This window comes from Penicillium lagena, assembly GCF_028827675.1.
Source record: "Penicillium lagena strain IBT 129212 chromosome Unknown utg000002l_segment0_segment0, whole genome shotgun sequence".
Classification (NCBI taxonomy): Eukaryota; Fungi; Ascomycota; class Eurotiomycetes; order Eurotiales; family Aspergillaceae; genus Penicillium; species Penicillium lagena.
The window spans coordinates 173987-197731 of record NW_026623223.1 but is presented as its reverse complement, the minus strand read 5'-3'; the positions used below and the strand labels follow the sequence as shown (position 1 = coordinate 197731).

Below are 23745 nucleotides of genomic sequence, written 5' to 3'. Positions count from 1 at the left end.
GATCCAGTCAGGCGCACAGTCTGACCGTGCAGTGTAGTATGGGTGGCGAAGCAGGAAGGATCGAAGCTGCCTGACTCCTGAAGATAAAGCGAAGTGACGCTGCAGCTCTCCACATCAAGGCCTGAGGCACCCGAGGCTCACCGCTTTCCATGATTCCATGGGAATTTGCATGTGTTGATTATACCGGGACTCACGTACTTCACTGCACATCATGGCCACCGCCGCAGCTGAATCGCAGTGGCTGGCCCAGCTGGCCGCCATGCGCCAGGCTATCGCCGATCTCAAACTTCCCAAGGAGATCCCCCCCGACTCAACAGGCTATGGCAGCGACCTTGACCTGGATATCGACGAGGCCTATTCTTCTCCGGCAACCGTCGACGATGTATGGGACATTATCAGCTCGGATGATGAGACGACAGACGACTTGGAGGATTTGGATGGACTGATTCCCGCGCATACCCCGTCTCTCTACGACCGACTATGGTTGGAAGACAAATGCCATGCCGTGGCTACGCGAAATTCGGGCATGGATGCGTCCGAGCTGGCCCAGCAAATTCTCGCCGTGTTGGCTGCCGACAGTAACGATGAAGAGCTGCAGATGTCTCTCGCGGAGATCGTGGGATTCGATGACCTGGACCTAGTGATTGAATTGATTACCCATCGCGGGGAAATCCTGTCGGACAAGCCACCAAAAATAGAGGCACAGACAGATGGGCTGCTGGCTGGACGACTGCAGACGCGAGCAGAGAGGGAACAGGCCTTGCGACACCAAGACTTTGAACACAAGCATGCATCCTTGATGGCCGCTCAGACCCGAGCCGAGCCGGCTTATCCGCATGTGTTCAAGATGCACGATTCCCGAAATATGCTCGCCGCTGGGGGAAAGAAATATGGTCTACCCGTTGGCAGTAAGCAGATCGATGAGCCTAAATACACGGAGTTCGAAATTCCGGCCTCGAAGGTCGGTACCCTGGGACGGGGTCAGAAACTGGTGGAGATCGCCAGCCTTGATGGGTTGTGCCGCGGTACTTTCAAGGGCTACAAAACCCTGAATCGGATGCAGAGTCTGCTTTATGAGGTTGCATACAAAACCAACGAAAATATGCTGATCTGTGCCCCCACCGGTGCTGGTAAAACGGATGCTGCTATGCTGACGGTTCTCAACGCTGTCGGGAAGAACACTGTCCCAAATCCATTGGAATACCCCGATGCAACCGATTTTACCGTTCAAGTTGACGACTTCAAGGTTGTTTACGTGGCACCGATGAAAGCTTTGGCCGCTGAAGTGACGGAGAAGCTCGGCAAGCGCTTGGCATGGCTAGGGATCAAGGTCCGCGAACTGACTGGTGACATGCAATTGACGAAGCGGGAAATTGTGGAAACGCAGATCATCGTCACCACCCCCGAGAAATGGGATGTGGTGACCCGGAAAAGCACCGGTGATACCGAATTGGTTCAGAAGGTGCGTCTGCTCATCATCGATGAAGTCCACATGCTGCATGATGAGCGCGGAGCTGTTATTGAATCCTTGGTCGCCCGTACTCAACGTCAAGTGGAGAGCACACAATCGTTGATTCGTATTGTCGGCCTGTCAGCGACACTTCCCAACTATATCGATGTCGCAGACTTCTTGAAAGTCAACAAGATGGCTGGTCTATTCTTCTTTGACTCATCGTTCCGTCCTGTTCCTCTGGCGCAGCATTTCATCGGTGTGAAAGGGAAGCCTGGCTCAAAGCAGTCCCGTGATAATATCGATGAAGTGGCCTTTGAAAAGGTTCGCGATATGCTGGAACGAGGCCATCAGATCATGGTCTTTGTACATTCTCGTAAGGACACCGTCATGACGGCCCGAATGTTGAAGCAGATGGCTGTCGAAAACGGCTGTGACGATTTGTTCAGCTGCCATGAGCATGAAAATTACTCTTCTGCTCTTCGCGATATGAAGCATGCGCGAGCTCGCGAGTTGCGAGATCTGTTTGCGAGTGGTCTCGGAACACATCATGCTGGCATGAGTCGAAGTGATCGGAACCTGATGGAGCGGATGTTTTCTGAAGGGTTGATCAAGGTGCTTTGCTGTACTGCCACCCTTGCATGGGGTGTCAATCTTCCGGCTGCTGCTGTTCTCATCAAAGGAACTCAGTTGTACAACCCACAGGAGGGTAAATTCATCGACCTGAGCATTCTCGACGTGATGCAAATTTTCGGTCGTGCCGGTCGTCCTCAATTTCAAGATACGGGTATCGGTTTCATCTGCACTACTCATGACAAGCTTCATCATTATCTTTCCGCAGTTACGGCGCAGCAGCCCATTGAGTCGCGTTTCTCTAGTCGACTCGTGGATAACTTAAACGCCGAGATTTCGCTGGGCACGGTCACCTCCGTCTCAGAGGCCGTGCAGTGGCTAGGCTATTCCTATCTTTTCGTGCGCATGAGACGTGAGCCACGAAACTATGGAATCGAATTTGCCGAGTTGCGCGATGACCCAATGCTGGTTCAAAGACGTCGTCAATTGATCATTCAAGCGGCACGGGTTCTGCAGAAGAGTCAAATGATCATCTTCAACGAAAAAACCGAAGACCTGAGAGCCAAAGATGTGGGCCGCATCGCCAGCCAGTTCTACGTCCTCCAGACCAGTATCGAGATCTTCAACGAAATGATGCGTCCCCAAGCGAGCGAAGCAGACGTGTTGAAAATGATCAGTATGAGCGGAGAATTCGACAATATCCAGGCCCGAGAAAGCGAGTCCAAGGAATTGCAACGTCTTCGAGATGAAGTCGCGCAGACTGAGGTAGAAGGGGGTAATGACTCGCCGCATGCGAAGACTAACATCCTGCTGCAATCCTACATCTCCCGTGCAAAGATTGAGGATTTCGCTCTCGTTTCGGACACAGGTTATGTTGCCCAGAATGCCGCTCGTATTTGTCGTGCTATCTTCATGATTGCGCTGAACCGTCGATGGGGCTATCAGTGCCAGGTCCTTCTGTCACTTTGCAAGTCAATTGAGAAGCAAATCTGGCCCTTCGACCATCCCTTTCACCAATTCGATTTGCCCCAGCCAGTCCTCAGAAACCTGGACGAGAAGCTCCCATCATCTTCCGTCGAGTCCATGAGGGAAATGGAGCCTGCTGAAATTGGACAACTAGTTCACAATCAAAAGATGGGAAAGACACTTTCGAAGCTCCTCAATGACTTCCCTACAATTAGCATCGAAGCTGAAATCGCGCCGCTCAATCGGGACGTTCTGCGCATTCGCCTTTCCATCTATCCCGAATTCACTTGGAACGATCGTCATCATGGCTCATCGGAGTCATTCTGGATCTGGGTCGAGAACTCTGAGACATCCGAGATCTATCACCATGAATATTTCATTCTCAGCCGGAAGAAGCTCTATGATGACCACGAACTCAACTTCACCATTCCTCTCTCTGATCCGCTGCCAAGCCAGATCTACGTTCGTGTGATCTCTGATCGCTGGCTAGGCGCAGAGACTGTGAGTCCGATCTCCTTCCAACATTTGATTCGACCAGACACGGAGAGCGTCTACACCGATCTTCTCAATCTCCAGCCTCTTCCAATCAGTGCTCTGAAAAATCCCATTTTGGAGGAAGTCTACGGGCAACGTTTCCCGTTTTTCAATCCAATGCAAACACAGATCTTCCACCTGCTGTACCATACACCGGCCAATGTCCTCCTTGGCTCACCAACGGGTAGTGGCAAGACCGTAGCTGCAGAGCTGGCAATGTGGTGGGCCTTCCGCGAGAAGCCTGGCTCCAAAGTTGTGTACATTGCACCTATGAAAGCCCTCGTGCGAGAACGCGTGCAAGACTGGCGTAAACGTCTGACATCGCTTATGGGATTGAAGCTAGTCGAGCTTACTGGTGATAACACCCCTGACACCCGGACTATCCGAGATGCCGATATCATCATCACGACGCCTGAGAAATGGGACGGCATCTCGCGCAGCTGGCAGACCAGAGATTACGTGCGGAAGGTGAGCCTGGTGATTATCGACGAAATCCATCTGTTGGGCGGCGATCGAGGCCCGATTCTGGAGATCATTGTCTCCCGTATGAACTACATCGCTTCTCAATCCAAGGGCTCGGTTCGACTCATGGGCATGTCAACTGCCTGCGCCAATGCCACGGACCTCGCAAATTGGCTCGGGGTCAAGGAAGGCTTGTTCAATTTCCGGCATTCCGTTCGCCCGGTACCTCTTGAGATTTTCATTGATGGTTTCCCCGAGCAGCGCGGTTTCTGCCCGCTTATGCAGTCCATGAACCGCCCGACCTTCCTTGCCATCAAGAATCACTCGCCCGAGAAACCGGTGATCGTCTTTGTGGCTTCTCGAAGACAGACTCGTCTTACTGCCAAAGATCTGATCAATTATTGTGGAATGGAGGACAATCCTCGTCGGTTTGTCCGGATGTCTGAGGATGATCTGGAAGTGAATTTGGCACGAGTCAAGGACGACGCTTTGAGGGAAGCTCTCAACTTCGGCATTGGCTTGCACCATGCTGGTCTGGTCGAGTCTGATCGACAATTGGCCGAAGAGCTCTTTGCAAACAACAAGATCCAAATCCTGGTTGCGACAAGCACACTTGCCTGGGGTGTCAACCTCCCCGCCCATCTGGTCGTCGTCAAAGGCACTCAGTTCTTCGACGCCAAGATTGAAGGATACCGGGACATGGACCTGACTGATGTTCTGCAAATGCTCGGTCGCGCCGGACGTCCGCAGTTTGACACTTCGGGCATCGCACGCATCTTCACTCAAGATTCCAAGAAAGCATTCTACAAGCATTTCTTGCACACTGGTTTCCCGGTGGAGTCAACATTGCACAAAGTCCTTGATAACCATCTTGGTGCTGAAGTATCCGCTGGAACAATCGCTACTAAGCAGGACGCCCTGGATTACCTGACCTGGACCTTTTTCTTCCGCCGGCTGCACAAAAACCCATCATACTATGGACTCGAAATTTCGGCAGAAGAACAAAACACAATGTCCGCGCAGAGCATCGCGCAGGAATTCATGATTGATCTGGTCGACAAATCCCTTGACGACCTGGCCGAATCCTCCTGTGTTCTTATTGACTCTGCCACTGGAGAAGTCGATTCAACGCCCTTTGGCAAGATTATGAGTTACTACTATCTGTCACACAAGACCATCCGCTACCTCATGTCTCATGCCAAACGCGATCCGACTTTCCAGGATGTTCTCAGTTGGATGTGCTCCGCCACCGAATTCGATGAGCTGCCTGTCCGTCACAATGAAGACTTGATCAATGCCGAGCTGGCCCAGAACCTACCGCTCGCTATCGAATCAATGGGCGATCTTCCGATGTGGGACCCTCATGTCAAGGCCTTTTTGCTGCTGCAGGCTTATATGTCGCGAATTGACCTTCCTATTTCGGACTACGTCGGTGATCAAACGTCAGTCTTGGATCAAGGTATCCGTATCATCCAGGCCTCCATTGATGTCATGGCGGAACTAGGCTACCTTCCTGCATGTCAGATGTTGATGGCTTTGCTTCAGTCTATCAAATCGGCCAGATGGCCAGAGGACCATCCATTATCCATCCTTCCTGGTATCGCCACTGAAAAGCCGCCTCGTGGTCTTCCTGACTCGCTAGTTGCGCTCTCACGTCAGCCTGCAGCTTCGGTCTCCTCTTTGGTCAAGAAGCTCTCTCTTCCACATCAGTTTACTCGGGCTACTTCTCAGCTACCAGAGCTCTCTGTCTCAGTTGCTGGAATTTCTTCTCGCGGGATAACCGTGTCTGTTGTACGACGAAACCCAGGCTTGAATCCAGAGTACAGGATCTATGCACCCCGATTCCCCAAACCGCAGACAGAAGGTTTCTTCCTGGTTGTCTGCAGTGCCATGCCAGATGGCAGTGACGGCGAACTCCTTGGGCTGAAGCGAGTATCCTGGCCGTCCAAGCGAAATGGCGGTAACAATGATAAAAAACCCCCCGGAACTGGTTCCAGCCGCAACACATCGAACCAGAATGGCAAGAACAGCAGTGGCTCGCTCACGGTTCGCTCTTCGGTCAAGTTCCCTGATGAAGCTGCAGGTACCACCCGGGTGAATGTCAAGATCATTTCCGACGCGTACATTGGGATGCAGTGGGTCTTGTCGAATGTAGAGGTCAATGTGGATCACGGCAAGGAGACCCAGATGGTGTCTGGGCCCAGTGCTCCTCTTAAAGGCTGATGGTTTCCTTCATCGGTGAAAATCTCTCGATCTAACGGCGAAACTTCCCTTCCTGTATCTAAGATCAAATATAGAAGTTTCTCCAAGTATATGTTTCCCCTCGTTCAATTCCGTACAGTTATCTATATACGTTTTGCAAGATCCGTTGCAACATCCTGCTTAGCTACTGCTCATCCTGTATCTTGGTGACTCCGTCTTCCCCTATGGCTCTCCAGACGACAATACCGTCCGGTCTGACAGGCACGCCGGCCACTCCCTTCGTGTTTGTGAGACTGGCTCACATTCCCCTACTATCATCCGAGCTCGGCGCCGATGGCATGGAACTCATCATCCAAGATAACTTGAGCCTTTTTCAAGTTTCGCGGCGGGCGTAGGTGTTTCGTTTCCTTCTGGCGAGTCCTCCTCCCAGTACCCTTGCAGTGCCTTGACGATAGACTTGGCGTCATTGTCTGGAGAAATGCCCAGTGCGCGGTCCATGAACAAACCGTGACACCTGAGATTGTGCAAGCTTGTTTTTCACAACGCGAGAGATTTCGCAAGAACGAATTATAGGATGAAGGCAGAGGTCATCAAGCAGGTCAACTGCAACTAAATTGGATACTATCAAAGCGTGCAATGCAAAATGCCCACAGGGTATAAAAAGAGAGAAAATAATAAGCTCAAAATGACACGGCGGACAACGCCACAATTCAAAATAAGAAGAGCATCACAACGATTCAATTCGCAGTTCCTGTGAAACCGCATGCTTGTGTCCGTATTGAACACTCGGCATCAGGGCCTGTCGGTCCACCAACCGCTCATGGGGGTCTAGGTGGTCAACTCGGGCGCCGATGGGGACGAGCAGTTGCCGCGGTCCCTGGGAAACAGATACGGATCTCGCGATCGAAACCTCCACTGCTGGGGTGATATAGGGGAGAGGGCTGGTATCTTCATCGGCCAGAGGCATCCGAGTGAAATCTTCGGGAGAAGACCCAGATTCGGGGCCCGATAGAGGCGTGGTCGAGACAATGACGCGACTAACTTTCTCCGTGTTGATAGATGTTGACAGAATTTTATTCTTGGCTGGAGGAGAAGGCCGTTTCTCTGTCTTAACTGGAAGGCGGGACTGGTTTTTGGGGGTGTGCTTATGGGGAGTGTCCTTCTTCGGAGTGTCTTTCTTGGCGGCGTCCTTCTTGGGAGTATCTGTCTTGAGCGTATCTTTTTTGAGAGGGTCTTTCTTTAACGATTTCGCATCGCCGTTCTTTGGCGAAGTATGCCGATGCGTCCGAGCAGATTTTGGTTCCGGTTTGAGGGCAGGGAGCGGTTTGTCCTCGTTTCGGGGAGTGCTCGTGGATGATCGTGGTGTAGACGACCGATGCTCCGTAAATACTCTTGGGATGACGGGTGACTCGAACGCAGTGAGTATGTGCACGTTGGCAGAGTCTTTCGGTTGCTCCTCGGGTGCTTTCAACGGACTTTCAATAGGGAGCGTTGATGCTCTCACCCTGGGCCCGCGCGAGAAGTTCGGGGTGGGACCAGTACCGAGGGCACCGAGCACCTGGGCGGCTTTGGTGGGTTGGGAGGTTGGAAATAGTGTGAAACTCGTTCGTGCCGGTGAGGTTGCTCGTCGTTGAACTACTGAAAGTCCCTTCGGCTTGAGGAAGTTCTATCTCAGGTTAGTACTCCGGGTCCCAGTCAGAGCATATACACAACAGGAAACTCACATGCGCATCGGGGACTTGCAGATTGTCAAGCGTTTTGCTCCTCCGCGCCAGCAATGATGGTCTTTCCCTCTTCTGGATTAAGCTGCTGAACATAACACTGTACCGCTCCATCTCAACGTCCGGGATGTCCACTTGCAGCATAGGCTCTGTGCTAGCTGACTTCCCTTGCGGTTCTTTGGCGGCCGACTGAGACCGCTTTCGGTTTCTCTTGGATTCGCGGGTCTTGCCGCTGGCATTTGGCTCGGACTTGGAGTTAATCTCGAGAGAAGGCCACTCTTCTCTCGAGTCGTTCCTCTGTTTTGCTTTGCGCGGTTTCTCACTGGACTGCTCTTTTCGTGTTGTCCATAGGCTAGGATCTGTCTGTGCATGGTCCGACGTTGATGCTAAGGCATTCTTCGCCCTAAAGAACCCTCCAATCTTCTTCCACTTGCTTGGTTTTTGAGACTCAGATTTCTCTCCCGTACGCCCCGCCGCAAAGATCGATATGGGGGGCTGACATTGTCCCTGGGTGTTGAGCATTCCAGGGCTTCCCAAGGCAATTCCTATTAATTCCTGCTCTTTCGGACCACGATACGGCCGCGGCCTTGATGGGACGGCTTCATCCGGCGGTGCTGTTACTCGAAAGTCAAACCTAGCGCTCTGACCGGGTGGGGGCTTTCTATATCCATCCGCGGTGCTGGGTCGGTGAAAGTCCCATTGTCCGAGTGTAGCCGGGTCCGGTCGCTTGTAGGACGTCCCATCATCCAGCTCGCGAAGGTCGTTTCGCGGCAGAGCGTCGGTATATGTTAGTACGGGGAAGGAAATATTGTCTGTCGCATGTTGCGTGCGTGTTTTGACGGCCGTTAATCCTTTCGCCATGTTTTATTGGTATCCGGGAATCCAGCCGAGATACCGGGTTGCACAAGCAGAACGTATGCGAGAATGAAAATGGCCGAGAAAGGAGTGGATAGCCTTCCAGAAGGCTGCAGTGCAAAGCGGAGAGAAAGCAGAAACGGGAGCAGCGTGCCGGGCGCAAGGGCACTCCTCTGTATTTATTGAGTCGCATATGGATGAGGGCCAGCCAAGATAGACCCCTAGGTGGAGATCCAATTAAGAGGATCTCTGTAGATGAGACAAGCAGACGTCTCGGCCGTGCGCCCAGAAGATCCAGACAAATCAAGCGCGAAACAGGCGACGGTTGGGCCAATATCTGCAGCGCCAGGGCCACTTCCGGGCCAGGGCTGCACTCCTCGACCAACAGGAGCCAGGAGCGAAATGGATCTTGGACGGTCACACAGCCAGCAGTGCTCAGCACTACTCGCTCGACTAGTGAATGCACCGGCTGGAAGCAACAATGGGGGCGACCGGAGCGTGGGTTGGAGGGCCGTTAATGGACTCGCGTGCGATGCTTATTTTGCACTGGGCGAATGAGCGTGGCCCGTCGCGAATTGATTAGGTCGCTACCACGTTCAAGGGGTCCGCACTCGCCCAATCCCGCAGGAGGCGTGTTTCACCACCCTGAAGCTGAGACATGGGCTTTTGCTCCCTGACTCAGGCGAAACTGGCCGGTCGGCAGCCGGAATGCAAAGGCCGTTGGGCCCTCCGATGGGGCGGTCGGCTCTGCGCACAGACAGAGGACGGAAGATGTGGTTGTGACAGTCGCCAGAGGAATCCCTCATTATGTAGTTGCAACTCAGTCCCGGATCGGATTGCCGGTCAGTCCAGGATCCGATTCCAGGTCAATGCCCCAGACAGTCGGCATTCAGGCATTCAGGTGTCGGGGCATCCATTGGGGCACGTGTCCCGCAGGGAATAAGAATCTCGAAGGATTTCAGTTTCCAGCCTAGCCAGAACGATCATGGACAGGACGAGGATGCGCCAGGTGTGGTGGGTGTAGGGAACGCGCGAGGTGAGTGAAGGGTCGCAACTATACGCGGCAGCAAGAATATACAACCACACCATCCGAATTGTATTTATTGTCCATCATCGCTCTCATCATCATCATCATCCAACGGTCATAATTCGACCATCACCATTTGTTCGGGAATACGACCATCGTTGTTCATCCGGCCACTATGAGTTCGTCGTGATCGACGCAACCGTTCGGTTGGCTGGCGGGGTCTTGGGGAGTGATGTATTTACCGCCAACACAGACAGCCTCCCCCCACCTTCTTCTTTTCTTCTTCTTCTTCATCCGCTTCTCTCCTTTTCTCCTATCCCTCAGACTTTCCTTGATCTCGGTATGCTCACCACGAATTCTGCTCTGCCCCGGCTAACCCCTCCTCCGCCTGCAGCTTCCTCCGTCAGAACCCTCTTGTTTACATCATGGGCCAACATTCAGCAATTTGGCAAGGTAGGAACCACGCCGAACTACATCCCCCACCAAATCTCCGTCATGTCGCTAACGCTCTCTCTTCCTCAGGCTATGTCGACTCCAGGTATCTACCCACCTCTCGCCCCTCCCCCCGAACTCCTCCCTGATTCTCCCCCCTTTACTCTCATCACAAGACTAACCGCTACCCCGCCAGCCTGATGGGCTCGGGCCAATTCGACAAGGCCGGTATTCTTGCGGCCGACTTTTCCGGCCTCGAGGCCTCCTCGCCGAGCTTCCAGGTATGCGTGAACCCCCCTCATTCGGGTGCGGGGCTGTGGAATGTTAACGAAAACGGTCCGGGTGTGCTAGCTCTCCCAGGACGACATCAACACCCTGGCTGCGGCCTTCAGCTCCAGCGACAATGCGTTCGCCAACGGCTTCTCCATCGGCGGTGAGAAATTTGTGACCATCAAGGCGGACGAGCGCAGTCTATACGGCAAGAAGGTGCGTCCCTCGGCACTCCCCCCTCCAATGCGATCGGCATCCCGTGTATAGCAGTGGCTGATCTAGTGTTTGGATCTGATGCAGGGTAAGGAGGGCGCCATCGTCGTCCGCGCTACCTCGTGCACCATCATCGCCCACCACGGCGAGTCCGTCCAGACCACCAACGCCGCCACCGTCGTTGAGAACCTGGTTGACTACATCAACAACCCCCGGTAAAGGGGTTCAGGCGGAAACTCGGAAATGGAGAGGAGGAACGGGCCGTGTGTGTGAAGAATAGGAAGGAAATAAAGGAGCATTGCTTGATTTATCTTTTCTGTCTTTCTGGTCTCGCTCGACAGTGAGCTTTCTGCTTCTTTTTGACCAATTGTGATGATGGGGGAATTATGATATCTATTCTTGATGTACCCTTCTTGTTCGTCCCGGACCAATGCAGACTATGCAGTAGATACGTTAGGCAGGATCGACTCCATTGTATAAACTTGTAGGGATCATGCCATTGCTCGTCTAGTTATTCGGGATCTCTATTATTGTTGGATACTGACAAGCAGCCCGACAGAATCCGAAGGAGTCATTATTAATTACATCGACGCATGACCCATATGGGAACCGTGACCAGGGACGCTGCCACCTCCGTCCTCGGAGGATGGCTATGAAAAGGGTGTTGGAGATATATCGAGTCATCCCATCCGGGTCAAGCGCGAGCCGCATATTCATACACAAGAGCATCCTGCCCAGGAATCATACCGGCAGTTCGGCATTGCTCCTCCCACCAGCCAGAATCTCGAGACCGCGCTGAATATACGGTCCCACGACTGGGATGTTGCCCGCGAATTGACCGATGGTGACGAGGAAATCGCCGAAGAGGATGAACAGGCCGTACAGCTCGATCAGGAAGCCTGTCAGAGGCCAGCGGAGCAGGATCAAGATGATACCCGCGGTGAACGCAGCGGTACCCTTGAGTTTCTGGGGACGCGAGAAGAAGACCATGGTCTTCTGGAAACCAATGATGAGGGTCAGGCCGATGAGGAAGAGGATCTGGAGTGCGCTTAGTACGAAATCCGAGGGGTGGAGGGTTGGGCGCAGCGTACATTGCCCATGGCAAGCCTAGACGACAGGGAAATTGGTTAGCCTTTAACCGAACTCGAAAAGAGACCCAGGATCGCATACATGGATCGATCAAAGAACATGATCACTCCTCCAAACAGAAACAAGCCGCCTAGACGATGTCGTTAATACGTGCGCAGTGTTCCCTCTGGAGAGGAACTCGTACCGGCTGAGCAGAAGACCACACCGATCTCTGTCGGCATGTATTAGTACAGTACACGTTGTCACATCCCACGTCTTGCGACATGGGCAAGGAAGCGCAACTGACTCTGGTGCTCGGATAACCACATGCTAGGCATTTTAAATTCCGCCAAACGCGTCAGCGATCAGATAGTACGAGCGACAATGGGTTTCGTGGTCGATATGCGCAACGAGAGACCTGTTTCTTCTAGTTGCTGGTACTGGGAGGATTGTGTGCTCGAGGAACGGAAAGGAGCCGAGGCAGCGGGGGATCGAAGGGAGAGGGTGCGCAGAGTGAGCCCGGGGTCTTGACAGCAAGGGGACAGGATGAAGCGATTCCAAGGCCAGTCACTACTCTCTGGAGGGTAAACACGCAGAAAGAAAATCGCGTTCTGCCACGTCGAATCACATCCAGAAGGCGGTCTAGCCGGCCACCCCAAACGCTTTTCGTCCCTTTTTCTTTCTGTTCCTTTCACACTACGACGGTGAAGACCACTTCCAGCATTGATGATTGCATTGGACGGTGTCTCGATCTAAAATTACAAATATTATTCCCCCAATTCTGGCATCTCAATTCATTAACCACATGTCCCACTGGGGCTATCCATGCCACGCCGCGACGACAGTACCTTGAGTGCTGTAACTGCCGCTCCCGTCCCTGGGGCGGCGGTACTAGTCGGGTGCACTTGCACAAGGCGAAGATCAGAAACGGTCACGAATAAGCCGGAGCGTTTTCTTGAACCTGTCTCGAGAGGGGCACGGTGGGTGGAAAGGGCTTGACTGTGTTGGCCGTACATTCGTAGCAATTCCGCTGTTCTGTGTAGCGGATGATTTGGAGCCATGCTCGTTGCATGGCAGAGTCCGTGGTCGTAGAGCATGCTCCTCCGCTCTACTTCAAAATAGTGTGCGCCCCCCGAGCTTCCAGATAGCTGTCTGGCACGCCCTGCGCCAAGGTCCGAATCACCCCAAAGATCTCCTTGTTATGGTAGCGCAATCGGGTCTTGGGATCGGTATACGGAGCTGGCAGGCCCGTGATGTCGCAGTAGTGGCGCTGGTAGGCTGGATTTAACGACGGGGCCGACTCGATGTTCGTGTAGGTGACGGTTGGTCCGGTCGGGAACATGGCCCGAGCATTCTTCTCCAGCACCAGGGTGGAAAGGTTCTGTGCAGCTTGTGCCAGGTTAGGGGCCCGCCCAGCGCCTTCGGCAGGCGTCTGCGTGCCGCTGGTTGTGACCCCCGAGGTGGCGGGCAAGGGCGTGGTGGCACCGGAGTTTGCTTGCGTTGCCATCACTGATGCCTCTTTCCGGGTGGTCTCGGAAATGATCTGCTTGAGATTTTTGTTGCGCCGCTGCGACGGCTTCCAATTTGGGTTGCGGAATGGGCGTGGGACCTGGGCAATGTCGAGACTGTTCAGGAGCCGCTGGTGCGCTTCGTCGTTCACTGGAGTGGCAGGAGCCATGGTGGGTACAGTGGATTGAGTCGAGGATGACAAAGTAGCCGTATGTGATGGATATGAATAGTCGGCTGATAGCAGGAGTATTATTGTGGTAGGGGGAAGTGGAATGAAAGAAAGACAGAAAGAGTGGCCGAAGGGGATTCTTGTATAGGGTCACGTGTATCATACCCGGCCGGAAAACAAACCCAGGACATAACAATGATTATTCCTTTCTCCCACAACGACTACTACTACCCAGCCAGCCTAAATCATGGTATGTATTTGTCTTTGTAAACAGAAAACTGTCACTCATTCTTCTCCAGGAGAGTCCCCACGAGCACCAGCAGACGGTGCTGCTGTCGCGTATTATCACCAACGTGGTAGGTGCTACTGCCTCCCGGCCAGGGACAATCGGCATCTGGGCTAATTGGACGATCAGGAGAAACTCAATGAAGCCATCATGGTCATGAACAAGAGCCTTCAGGTTTGTTTCGTCATGGTGGCGGTGGGAGTCGCGTGGATGGACTAACTGACGACGCGACAGGAGGTCAACATCCAGAACATGAACGTGGAACTGGTGGCGCAGATGTTCAAGAACTACCAGTCCAACGTGCTTTTCCATCTGGAAGGTAAGTTTTCTCTGCTTCATGGATGCGATGGATGCTGAGCCCACGCAGCGACCGAGAACCTCCAGGAGCCGTCGTAAGCGCAGGGAGGATGATGATGAACGAATGAATAATGAATGAATCAATATCTCCATGATGAGGGCATCCATCGTAATCAAACCAAGTCCATCTTCGTCGTGAATATTCATAGATGCGGCGGGTCTTGGCATGTAAGATCTCCAGCTGGGTCACTTTTCTGCCGGCCATTCAACTCTCCCTCTCTCTCTGTCCCATTCGTCCATGATTCCCTTGCCGTATATTTATTGACTACCCAGTCTTGTTTCTTCTTCTCTTCTCCTTCACCCCATCCCCCCTACCCTGGCCATGCGGTGAGCCTCACTCGCCTCACCCTCTCCGATCATCACCAGCTCCTGGTTTCCCCCAACCACCAGCCAGCATAGGTGGCCATGACCATCACCTCGGTGCAGACCCTTCTCCCGGGTCGCTTTGATATCAATGCGACCGAGAAGAGAACCCCGAAACCGCCACCACAGGTCTACGGCGTTGTCGACTTCCCCTTCAAGGGCTACAATCCTCCGCAGCCCGAGGGCTATGAGCAGAGCCGCTCCCATCCCGACACCAGCGCCATCGTCATCGACAATGGTATGTTCTGCTTGGTCGCGCCTCCTCAGCGCAGAGTACTGACAGTGTTTCCCCCTCATCCAGGCTCCAGTACCATGAAGGCTGGGTGGTCCTTCGACCAGAACCCGCGCTTCGTCCTGCCTCCCACCATGAGCCGCTACCGCGATCGCAAACTCAACAAGCAGTGCAATTTCATTGGTTACGATGCATACGCTGATGCGACCACCCGAGGCCAGCTCCGACATGCCTTTGACCCGGGCAGCAGCGTTGTCGGGAACTGGGATGTGATGGAGGGCGTGCTGGACTACCTGTTCCTCAAGCTCGGCGTGGACGGCGCCAACGGGGGGTTGACCGGCCCATTGTGATGACAGAACCGATTGCGAATTTGGCATATCCCAGGCGAAGTAAGTTTGAGCTTCTGGGTGACGACAATTGACGGCGACGGCTAACCCGCCTCTAGTGATGAATGAGATTATGTTCGAGTGCTATTCCACGCCGTCCGTGGCCTACGGTATCGACTCCCTCTTCGCCTACCGCTACAACAAGGGGACAGATGGCTTGGTCGTGTCGTCCTCACACACCTCGACGCATGTTATTCCCGTCCTGAACTCGAAGCCACTTTTCTCGAACTGCTCACGACTCAACTGGGGTGGAATGCATAATGCCGACTACCTGCACAAGCTGATGAAGCTCAAGTATCCCACGTTCCCCACGCGCATGACGGATCATCAGATGGAAGACCTGGTCCACAAGCACTGCTACGTGTCTCCGGACTACGACCGCGAGCTGAGTGGATATTTGGAATGGACCGGCTTGGAGGACCGTGATCATGTTATCCAGTATCCATTTACGGAGCCTGTTGTCATCGAGAAGACCGAAGAGGAACTCGCCCGGATCGCGGAGCGCAAGAAGGAGAGCGGCCGCCGCCTTCAAGAGCAAGCGGCCAGGATGCGGCTCGAGAAGCTCGTGAAGAAGGAGCAAGAGCTAGAGTATTGGAAGGACTTCCAGAGCAAACTTGCCTCTGAAACCAAGAAGGAAACCCGCCGGATCTTGGAGGCGGAGGATCTCAAAGACGAAGCTCAACTGGAGCGAATGATCAGGGAACTAGAGAAGTCGATCAAACGCTCACGCAACAAAGATCTGGGAATCGAGGAGACAGAGGAGCAACCGGAAGAAATGACGTTCCCATTGCTCGATATTCCTGACGAAGAACTCGATGAGGCCGGATTGAAAGAAAAGCGACACCAGCGGCTCATGAAGTCCAACGTGGATGCCCGGCAACGGGCCAAAGCTGAGAAGGAACGGGAGAAAGCTCGGCAGGACGAAGAGGAACGTCTTGACCGCGAAAAACGTGAGAATAATTTTGAGAGCTGGATCTCCGAACGGAGAGCCAATCGCGAGGTTAGTTGTCACTAGAAGCACCATTGACTCTGAGATGCTCATGTTCTTTTAGACTATCATGCAAAGGATCAAAGAGCGAGATCGCATGAAGGCAGATCTTGGCAATCGCAAATCCCTAGCCAGCCAGATGCGGATGAAGACGCTCGCCAACCTCGCCTCGGATGGCCCCAAGAAGCGCCGGCGTGGAGGGGATGACGACGATTTCGGCGCCAATGACGACGACTGGGGCGTGTACCGAACCGTGGCCAAGGATGAGCAGAGCGACGAAGAGGAAGAGGAGGACCTCGGCGGCATGCTCAACAACATCGAGCAGGAGCTTCTCGAGTACGATCCCGAATTCACCGAGAACCATACTCTTGCGGCACAGACCGACTGGACCAAGAGCTTGGTACATGCTTTTCTGCGCGGACCCTGGCCTTTCGACGGGGAGAGCCACCGCGAGGCACATCAGCTCCACCTCAATGTCGAGCGGATTCGCGTGCCGGAGGTGGTCTTCAAGCCATCCATCGCCGGAGTTGACCAGGCTGGTCTGATCGAGATCGCCGCCGATATCATCAATCAGCGCTTCTCCACCACGGAGGACCGTTCCCGCCTTCTCAAGGATGTGTTCCTGACGGGCGGCAACACCCTCTTCACTGGGTTTGATGAGCGCTTCCGCAACGAGGTGCGCGCGTACTTGCCGATTGACGGCGAGTTGAGAGTGCGCAAAGCGTCGGACCCCATCCTGGATGCGTGGAGAGGTGCTGCGCAATGGGCCGCTGGCGCCGACCTGGGCCAGTCATCCATTACGCGACAGGACTATCTAGAAAAGGGCAGCGAGTATATTAAGGTATGTTCCCGCTCGATGAACCTCTTCCTGTTATCATCAACTGACATGTTTCTATCAGGAGCACGATCTGGGGAATGTTACGTGGTAAAGGAGGCGAAAAAACCCGCTCGGGCGTATAAGGAGTCAGTCACACCGGTATCTTGGGAGGGAGCACGGGGGCTTGGAATATTTTATTTTCTGTAGACTGCGATTACCTTTGGGCCTGAATGCAATTTGGTTGACAGCAGAAGCTTCGTCTTGTTCCTGCATCTAGACACCGTCTGTCGTCGCAAGGAGGATCTAGGGTGGCCGCTATTGTCCCTGCTGGCCCGCTTGTGTTACTCCCGTAAGGCACGAAGGCTGGAGTGGTTTAATTTGATTGAACCCTCGACCTTCGGCCTCATTGATTGCCCTCAGTCAGCCTCGCATATTGATTGCTGCTGTTTTGCGGCCCATACAGACGGCACGGTCGAATAGTCAGTCGTGACGGCGTAGGGCTGACTGAAGTGAGCGACTAATAGAAGCCACCGTCGATCACGATCCATGTCTATGCAGAGAGGGATACTATTGGACGATGACCGCTCGGTGCATTCCACGGTCGAGAGGTGTCTAGTTTAGTTATTACTAGCAGAGGCAGTCGAGCTTGCCCCAACTTCCGCCGCATGCCGAGTGGCCGTTTTGCCCGTTCGCCACTCCTTGCACACGAGAGAGTAAGCTACCTACGGAGGAAGAATAGGCAAGGACCAAAATACAACAAAACCGTAACATTATTATCAGCGTCCTTTGCTTGTACATTATTTTCCTCCCTCACCGCTCGACCATTGGAATCCCGGCCGGCCCAGGTGCCGATTGTCGCGCGCTGACTTCATGTAGAGGCCATCATGACGCATCTGGGGATCTTGACTTGTGCTGGTTTGCCGCATATCGCCCTGACCCTGACCGGGGTTTAACTTTGGTGATTCCGGTCCAGACGCTTCGAATGTGCAAGTGATGTGGTGGTGATGACCCCATTGCCAACGTTGTCCATATAAAGGCCGAGCTAGTCCTCGTCCGCCTGCTGGCTGGCTGGCAAGCCCTTTTTTGACTCATTGGTTTCTGCGCTGATATCCTCGCCTCTGATGGGACCTCTCCCTGCCTCTTGGCGGCGAGAGCTCTAGTTACAAACAACCATCCCACTACTATAGCTGGAACATCGGCATCTATACTATACCTCACCTCACCTCCTCTGTCACTATGCGCTTCTCAACTGCTGTCGCGCGGCCCCTGCAGCTGCTCACCCGGACGATACAGTGGATCAGTGCCGTCATCGTCATGAGCCTGACGGCGTTCCTCCTCCATCGTGGTCCCAAGGGCCAGCATCTCATCTACCAGGTAGTCATTGTATGCTCCCATCCCGCCCTGCGATCATCATATCCTGACGAACTCAGGCTGTGCTATCTGTCGTCTTCTTCCTGCCGGCTTTCCTCTCGCCTTTCATGCCCGCCGCGCTGAGCAGGTTTGTGCTGGCCATCGATATCATCTTCACCTATCTGTATGTCCCGTCCTCGCTGCTCTTTTTATGGACTGACTGACTAACTCTCATAGGTGGTTGACTGCCTTCATTTTTGCCGCTCAGGACTATAGCAATCAAGCGTGCTTCTTCCGCGCCCCGCCCGGAGAAGGCTGTTCCCGCAAGAGGGCAAACGAGGCCTTCATGTTTCTTGCTTTGTATATATATCCCTCTGCCTTTTACAATACAGATAAGACTGACCACCATCCAGCTTCTTCACATTAATCGGCGCAATCCTTGAAGTTGCTGCCCTCTTGGCCTACAAGAAGGAGAACTCGCAGCAGCGGCCGCACGAGAAGAACCGCGGCGCTGCTCGTCCGCCTATGGATGCGCCTGTGTCTAACCCGGCACCTGCGGGCACGGTTTAAAACATTCTCCCGGTGCAGCGCGGATGCCTGTGGATGGCATGTCTATTGTAGTGGTCGATGACTGGGGAGTGATTTTGGGATAAAGCTCAAGCGCTAGGTGCTGTTTGTTATGAGATGAGAATGTGAAGATGAACAGCGGTTGCACATAGGAGGTCGAAGTCGCCAGATAGCCGCAGGGGAAGGGACGTTTCGATGCGTGTCTACCTACTTTCATACCAACTACTGCTAATCTGATGATAGCCCAATGGCTCTTGTGAACGTCGTCTATTAATTGTTCTATGGATATGTACAATGAAGCCACCATGAGGTGACGAGCAACGTTCACACAGGAAGTCAGATCGCAAATCAGTGTATCTCATGCAATCAAGTCTCACGCTTAGCGCCAACACCAAAGTAGAATTGAAAAAATGGATGTCTGCTGTGTTGAATGCTGCATACTCCAGACACCGTACCTTCGTCCACACGACCCACTTGGGCTGGGCCATGGCGGAAAGATGAACTGCCCTTAGATACTGGCTCGCCGAGGGGCCATAGTTCGTTGTAACTTACGCTTTTCCTCCGTCTCCTCGGGAATAGGGAGAGAACCTTCGTTTTTGAGCCGGTCCAAGAACTCCTTGCCATAAGTATAGCCCACTTGGTAGATCTCGTCAAATTTGCCGAAGTCCAGGGTTCCGTACGGGTCGATTGGAGGACGCATGTACAGACATCCCGTGGTGTTTTTGGCCCGCTCGAGATTGTCAATAGACGAGACATATGCCAGTCGGGCCTGGATTTCGGAGAGTGTCGGCGGATTCGGGCAAGAGGAGAACGGGTTCCACCGGTTGATTATCGACCAGAACCCAGATAGCGAGTCTCCATATCCTTGCGGCGTGGTATCGTCAATAGAGCCAACATCGACAGCGAAGATTACATCTGCTCCAAGACCCTTCATGTGTGCCACGGTGAGGTTGTCGATATAGCCACCGTCCAGGAGCATACTTCCTTCGTCACAGATTGGTGGGGTCAGGCCGGCAAGAGACATGGACGCCCGAACATAGCGCCAGACGTATCCTGACGAGTGATACTCCGCGCGGGATCGGCTGATGTTCGTCGTATTGCAGTAGAACTCAAGCCAAAAGTCCTCGATCTGGCTGTCCCCGAACGTCTTGAAGATTCCTCGATTGAACTCGTGGCCCGTCGTGTACGAAACTGTGGGGTAGGTCAAATCCAACGCAAACCTCCACATACTTCCCATGCGGCCGGAGAACTTCTTTGCTCTGCCGTACATGGGGACAACATCTGCGTCGCGGGCATAGAGAGCACCGATAAAGGACCCAATCGACGTGCCACCGATGATATCAATGGGAATCCCAGCCTCCTCCAGTGCTTTGATCACGCCAACTTGAGAAATCCCTCGGGCGCCTCCACCACCGAGCACCAGACCGACAGATTTACCGCAAAGGCGCCGGGCTAGACGATGGAAATCACCTTTGAAAGGCGTTTGTGCGGAGTATAGAGGAGTCTGTCGAATACGTCGTGAGGTGTATTTTTGAATTTCCGCTTGTAGGACCTGCACGCGCTGCTTGAGGACAGTGCCAAACTTCTTAACTTGTGGATTGGCAGGTTCAGTAGTCAGGCGAAACGACATCTGGATATGGTGGTGTCCACCGTTGATCCATAACCGGTTCTTGAGCCACCGGCGGGTCAATCCGGGCGAGCAGTATCGTTCGGCGTGCAAAAGGACAAGTTCCTTGCGGGCGGTAGTCTTCATGCCTAGTAGGAACCGCTCGTATTCGCCAATGCTGGGCGAGGACTCCGCGAGGCCTACTAGGAGGATAGAGTCCGCCTGTGAAATGCAGGTCTGGGTCCAAGGTGCATTCACATTTGTGTCCGCAATGTACAGCACCATGCCATACTTCTCTTCCAGGTCAGCCAAATACTGGGATAATTTGAGCTTCCCCATCTTGCTGAAGGCATGGCGACCCAGATGGTTTAGAATGGCGGCCTGGTTGAGCGATGTAACCCCGCGGGCCACACCGATCTGATGCAGCGCATGGAGAAGTCGATGTCCAAATTCCACCACAGGAACGCCTGCGGTGACGGGAAGAATCGCCACCGTGCGAAGGTTGACGGTGGATGTGGCAGTTTGGACACTAGCAGCGTGGCTTTGTTCTATGGCCTTCTCCGACAAGGGATGCTCCACTAAATCACGCATTCGTTGAGCGATAAGTTTGGAGACTCGAATGGTGATTCCTGGATGTTCCTGGGCTAAGCTGTTAAACAAGGACCGAGGAAATTTGGCCAACTCGGTATCCCGGATGGCATGCAGCGTAGCTGGTCGAGTGGACTCCGTCATGACTTCCAGCTCGCCGACACTCTCCCCCTGGCCGTATTCGTTGATGACCGTCATCTTCCCGTTTGGTCCTTCCAGAATGGATCGGAGTCGTCCATTCAAGACCAAATAGATTGCATCGCTCTCATCCCCTTGGTGGTAGATCACTTGTCCTGCGCTGACCTGACCCCACTCAAGAGCAAAATCGATGTGCAGTAGCAGACGCGGGAGGAGGTTCGTGAGCCGTTTCGCCAATGTCAACAAGGCAATGGGATACCGTTCGGCGATCCGTTCGAGAGAAGCTCGAGGAAGGAAACCAACGTACACGTCCGTCTTGGCAACAACATCTGTGTATGACCGATAAGATGCGAGAGCACCGATATACCCTTGTATACCCCCGGGTTTGATCAGATAGAGCGACTTGCGAGATTGGGATTTTCGGCGCCCATCACCTCCAGTCTGTGATGACCCCGTGGCGGTTCGTTTTAACTTGGGGAAGAGGTCTTCCTGGGCTAATGAAACCGACCCTCGGGAAGATCCAACGAGATCATCACCGCGCTCATTATCCGGGATACCCACATCGAGAAACCCATCAATCACGTAGTAAAGGCCTGGGTGCCGCTCGCCTTGCTCGACAAGCACCGAGCCCTGAGGGAAATAGACGATCTCAATGTCATGGGACAGTTCCTCCCGAAGGTTGACAACTGGTGATGTTCCTCCGGCACTTGTTACGGACATAGACATCATAGATTCACTTTCGCCATCACCGGAGCCTTCATAGGGGTCCATGAACCCGAACGCATTGGAAAAGACGGCTTTCTGACGCCGTGAATCATAGGAGAGAAGCTTTGGTGACGCCTCACCAGAGTTTTGGCTGGTTTTGCGTAAAGAATCATTGGTGCTTTCTGTTAATCCAATTCCCTTCATGATGCAGTCGAGAATCGACTCCCGGAAGATAGTGTCTTCATCGAGTGACTCCTTCCGCTGGAAGGGCGATGGGAAACCTTCCATAGCGGCAGACGATCGAAAAAAAGTGCGTTCTCTCTCAACCAGCGGGCTCTGCATCCGCGGCGGCCATTGTTCGTATCGTGGTCCAAACCGGGAGAGTTGGATCGTGGACAATAGATCGCCGGGGCTGACTCCTGTTGAGTCCCGCTCGAGAAAAGTCGGTTGTCTTCTCAGAGGCGCAGGGGCAGCGGCGCGTTGCTCGTTGGCCACCCGTGCTTGCAATACCGCTTCCTTTCTGAGGGAGCTGCTAGACCGGCGTCTGCGTCCAACGGAGGGATTATGAAGTGCAATGCCTTTGCCAACTTCCTCGGGTCGCAGTCGGTCTCTTTCCCTCATAAACTTATCTTTAAGACGATCTAGCGCGTCCCCGCGTAGATCGTTGGGCAGGTCCCAGGTCGTAAATCTTGATATCTGCCTGTCAATCCCAAGCACCTCTGTTGTCAGTCCCAGGTACGAATGAGCCGTTGCAAAGGTCACTCGTTGAAGACGTGTGAGAATGACTTGCACAATATGTGAAGTAGCTCTTGGGTAGACGCGAGTCAGCCGGCGGAATGCGCTGGCGGGGATGATGGCAATGGTAGTATCAACCATCGCTCGCGCCACAATGTCTGGATGAACGGACTTCCGACGCCTCTTTTGGGGTTTTTGATGATCTTCCAATTGAGGAGGATGGGGAGGCATGGCATGACTCTCCCCCAGATGCAACGGAGGCACCGCTGGTAGGGTGTCACCGTTGCTGCTGTCGTGTGCATTGGTTTCACTGTGATCTTTTGCCAGGGCTGGCGGACTCTCCACTATTCCAGGATCCGGACTGACAGGGTAGGAATCAGGCATACGAGTAGGCGCATGGGCCACACTGGATGCACTGGAGCTGCCGCGAGAAGTACGTAATTGAATGTCTTCGGTGAAAAGTGATAGGATGGAAAACAAGGATGACATCGAGGCGCCGTTCTTGACCTCCGTCAGCAGTTGGTAGCCTTGCTGGCCATGGGCATGGCGATCCTCTTCATCCGATGATGCATCGTCCATGTACAGAGGCTCTTCTGCGCCAGGCTTGGTCTCGCGCATCGACTTGACGAAGATCTGAACCAGGCCATCTACAACCAAACAAAAGCCTTTCTCTTCCTCCAGCATCAGCGTTTCTCCCGCAATGAGCTTTCTCGTTTGCATGGTCCGGGTCAACTCGTGGAAGACCGGGCGCTCCAGGTAGCCAAAAACCTTGATGGCACTCAGAAACTCATCGAGGTAATTGGCGAGGCCCGGTTTCGAGTCACCTTCCTGGATATCGGGGAACAGGTCGATCTGGGCTTCCTTGCGCTGGGGCTCCGGGGGAAGGCGGCTGTACATGTTCAAGAATCGGTACCGAATGAACCAGCTGACGGTCGAAACCAGAACGAGGACGATCAACATGCTATTATTTGAATCAGTCACGGAATGTCCCAAGCGTCACGGTCGAGGCGGGAGCACCTACAGGGTGGTGAAGTTCATGGTGAATGTCAGGCTCATGGAGAAGAGCGTGAAGAGCCATGTGGGCAGAGTGATGGTGGAAAAGGTAATGATCCAGTATAGGACGCTGGGAATCACCTGAAAGATGAAGGTGAACACCCATCCGATCCACCCCGCCAT

At 53.6% G+C, this 23745-nt stretch overlaps 9 protein-coding genes across 9 annotated transcripts; 5 read left to right on the top strand and 4 right to left on the bottom strand.

Moving 5' to 3' along the window:
- Positions 1 to 211: 211 nt before the first annotated feature.
- On the top strand, positions 212 to 6208 carry N7510_002801 (RNA helicase SLH1; the record flags this gene model as incomplete). Its single annotated transcript, XM_056974728.1, has 1 exon — positions 212 to 6208. The coding sequence occupies one exon, from the start codon at positions 212 to 214 to the stop codon at positions 6206 to 6208; it is 5997 nt and encodes a 1998-aa protein (XP_056834684.1).
- A 706-nt stretch (positions 6209 to 6914) lies between these two features.
- On the bottom strand, positions 6915 to 8769 carry N7510_002800 (uncharacterized protein; the record flags this gene model as incomplete). Its single annotated transcript, XM_056974727.1, has 2 exons — positions 6915 to 7853; positions 7912 to 8769. The coding sequence occupies 2 exons, from the start codon at positions 8767 to 8769 to the stop codon at positions 6915 to 6917; spliced, it is 1797 nt and encodes a 598-aa protein (XP_056834683.1).
- A 1653-nt stretch (positions 8770 to 10422) lies between these two features.
- Positions 10423 to 10924, top strand: pfy1 (profilin; the record flags this gene model as incomplete). Its single annotated transcript, XM_056974726.1, has 3 exons — positions 10423 to 10503; positions 10574 to 10708; positions 10775 to 10924. The coding sequence occupies 3 exons, from the start codon at positions 10423 to 10425 to the stop codon at positions 10922 to 10924; spliced, it is 366 nt and encodes a 121-aa protein (XP_056834682.1).
- Positions 10925 to 11446: 522 nt separating this feature from the next.
- On the bottom strand, positions 11447 to 12015 carry N7510_002798 (uncharacterized protein; the record flags this gene model as incomplete). Its single annotated transcript, XM_056974725.1, has 4 exons — positions 11447 to 11743; positions 11797 to 11812; positions 11876 to 11924; positions 11979 to 12015. The coding sequence occupies 4 exons, from the start codon at positions 12013 to 12015 to the stop codon at positions 11447 to 11449; spliced, it is 399 nt and encodes a 132-aa protein (XP_056834681.1).
- Positions 12016 to 12881: 866 nt separating this feature from the next.
- N7510_002797 (uncharacterized protein) lies at positions 12882 to 13451 on the bottom strand (the record flags this gene model as incomplete). Its single annotated transcript, XM_056974724.1, has 1 exon — positions 12882 to 13451. The coding sequence occupies one exon, from the start codon at positions 13449 to 13451 to the stop codon at positions 12882 to 12884; it is 570 nt and encodes a 189-aa protein (XP_056834680.1).
- A 247-nt stretch (positions 13452 to 13698) lies between these two features.
- N7510_002796 (DASH complex subunit DAD4) lies at positions 13699 to 14133 on the top strand (the record flags this gene model as incomplete). The annotated part of the gene is made up of 5 exons (XM_056974723.1): positions 13699 to 13701; positions 13751 to 13807; positions 13867 to 13911; positions 13972 to 14056; positions 14105 to 14133. The coding sequence occupies 5 exons, from the start codon at positions 13699 to 13701 to the stop codon at positions 14131 to 14133; spliced, it is 219 nt and encodes a 72-aa protein (XP_056834679.1).
- A 366-nt stretch (positions 14134 to 14499) lies between these two features.
- N7510_002795 (actin-related protein ARP5) lies at positions 14500 to 16992 on the top strand (the record flags this gene model as incomplete). Its single annotated transcript, XM_056974722.1, has 6 exons — positions 14500 to 14695; positions 14759 to 15020; positions 15074 to 15078; positions 15135 to 16075; positions 16128 to 16904; positions 16963 to 16992. 6 exons carry the CDS (start codon positions 14500 to 14502, stop codon positions 16990 to 16992), a joined length of 2211 nt encoding a protein of 736 aa, XP_056834678.1.
- Positions 16993 to 18116: 1124 nt separating this feature from the next.
- Positions 18117 to 18800, top strand: N7510_002794 (MARVEL domain-containing protein; the record flags this gene model as incomplete). The annotated part of the gene is made up of 4 exons (XM_056974721.1): positions 18117 to 18263; positions 18311 to 18414; positions 18468 to 18590; positions 18644 to 18800. The coding sequence occupies 4 exons, from the start codon at positions 18117 to 18119 to the stop codon at positions 18798 to 18800; spliced, it is 531 nt and encodes a 176-aa protein (XP_056834677.1).
- A 505-nt stretch (positions 18801 to 19305) lies between these two features.
- On the bottom strand, positions 19306 to 23745 carry nte1 (lysophospholipase; the record flags this gene model as incomplete). The annotated part of the gene is made up of 2 exons (XM_056974720.1): positions 19306 to 23530; positions 23591 to 23745. 2 exons carry the CDS (start codon positions 23743 to 23745, stop codon positions 19306 to 19308), a joined length of 4380 nt encoding a protein of 1459 aa, XP_056834676.1.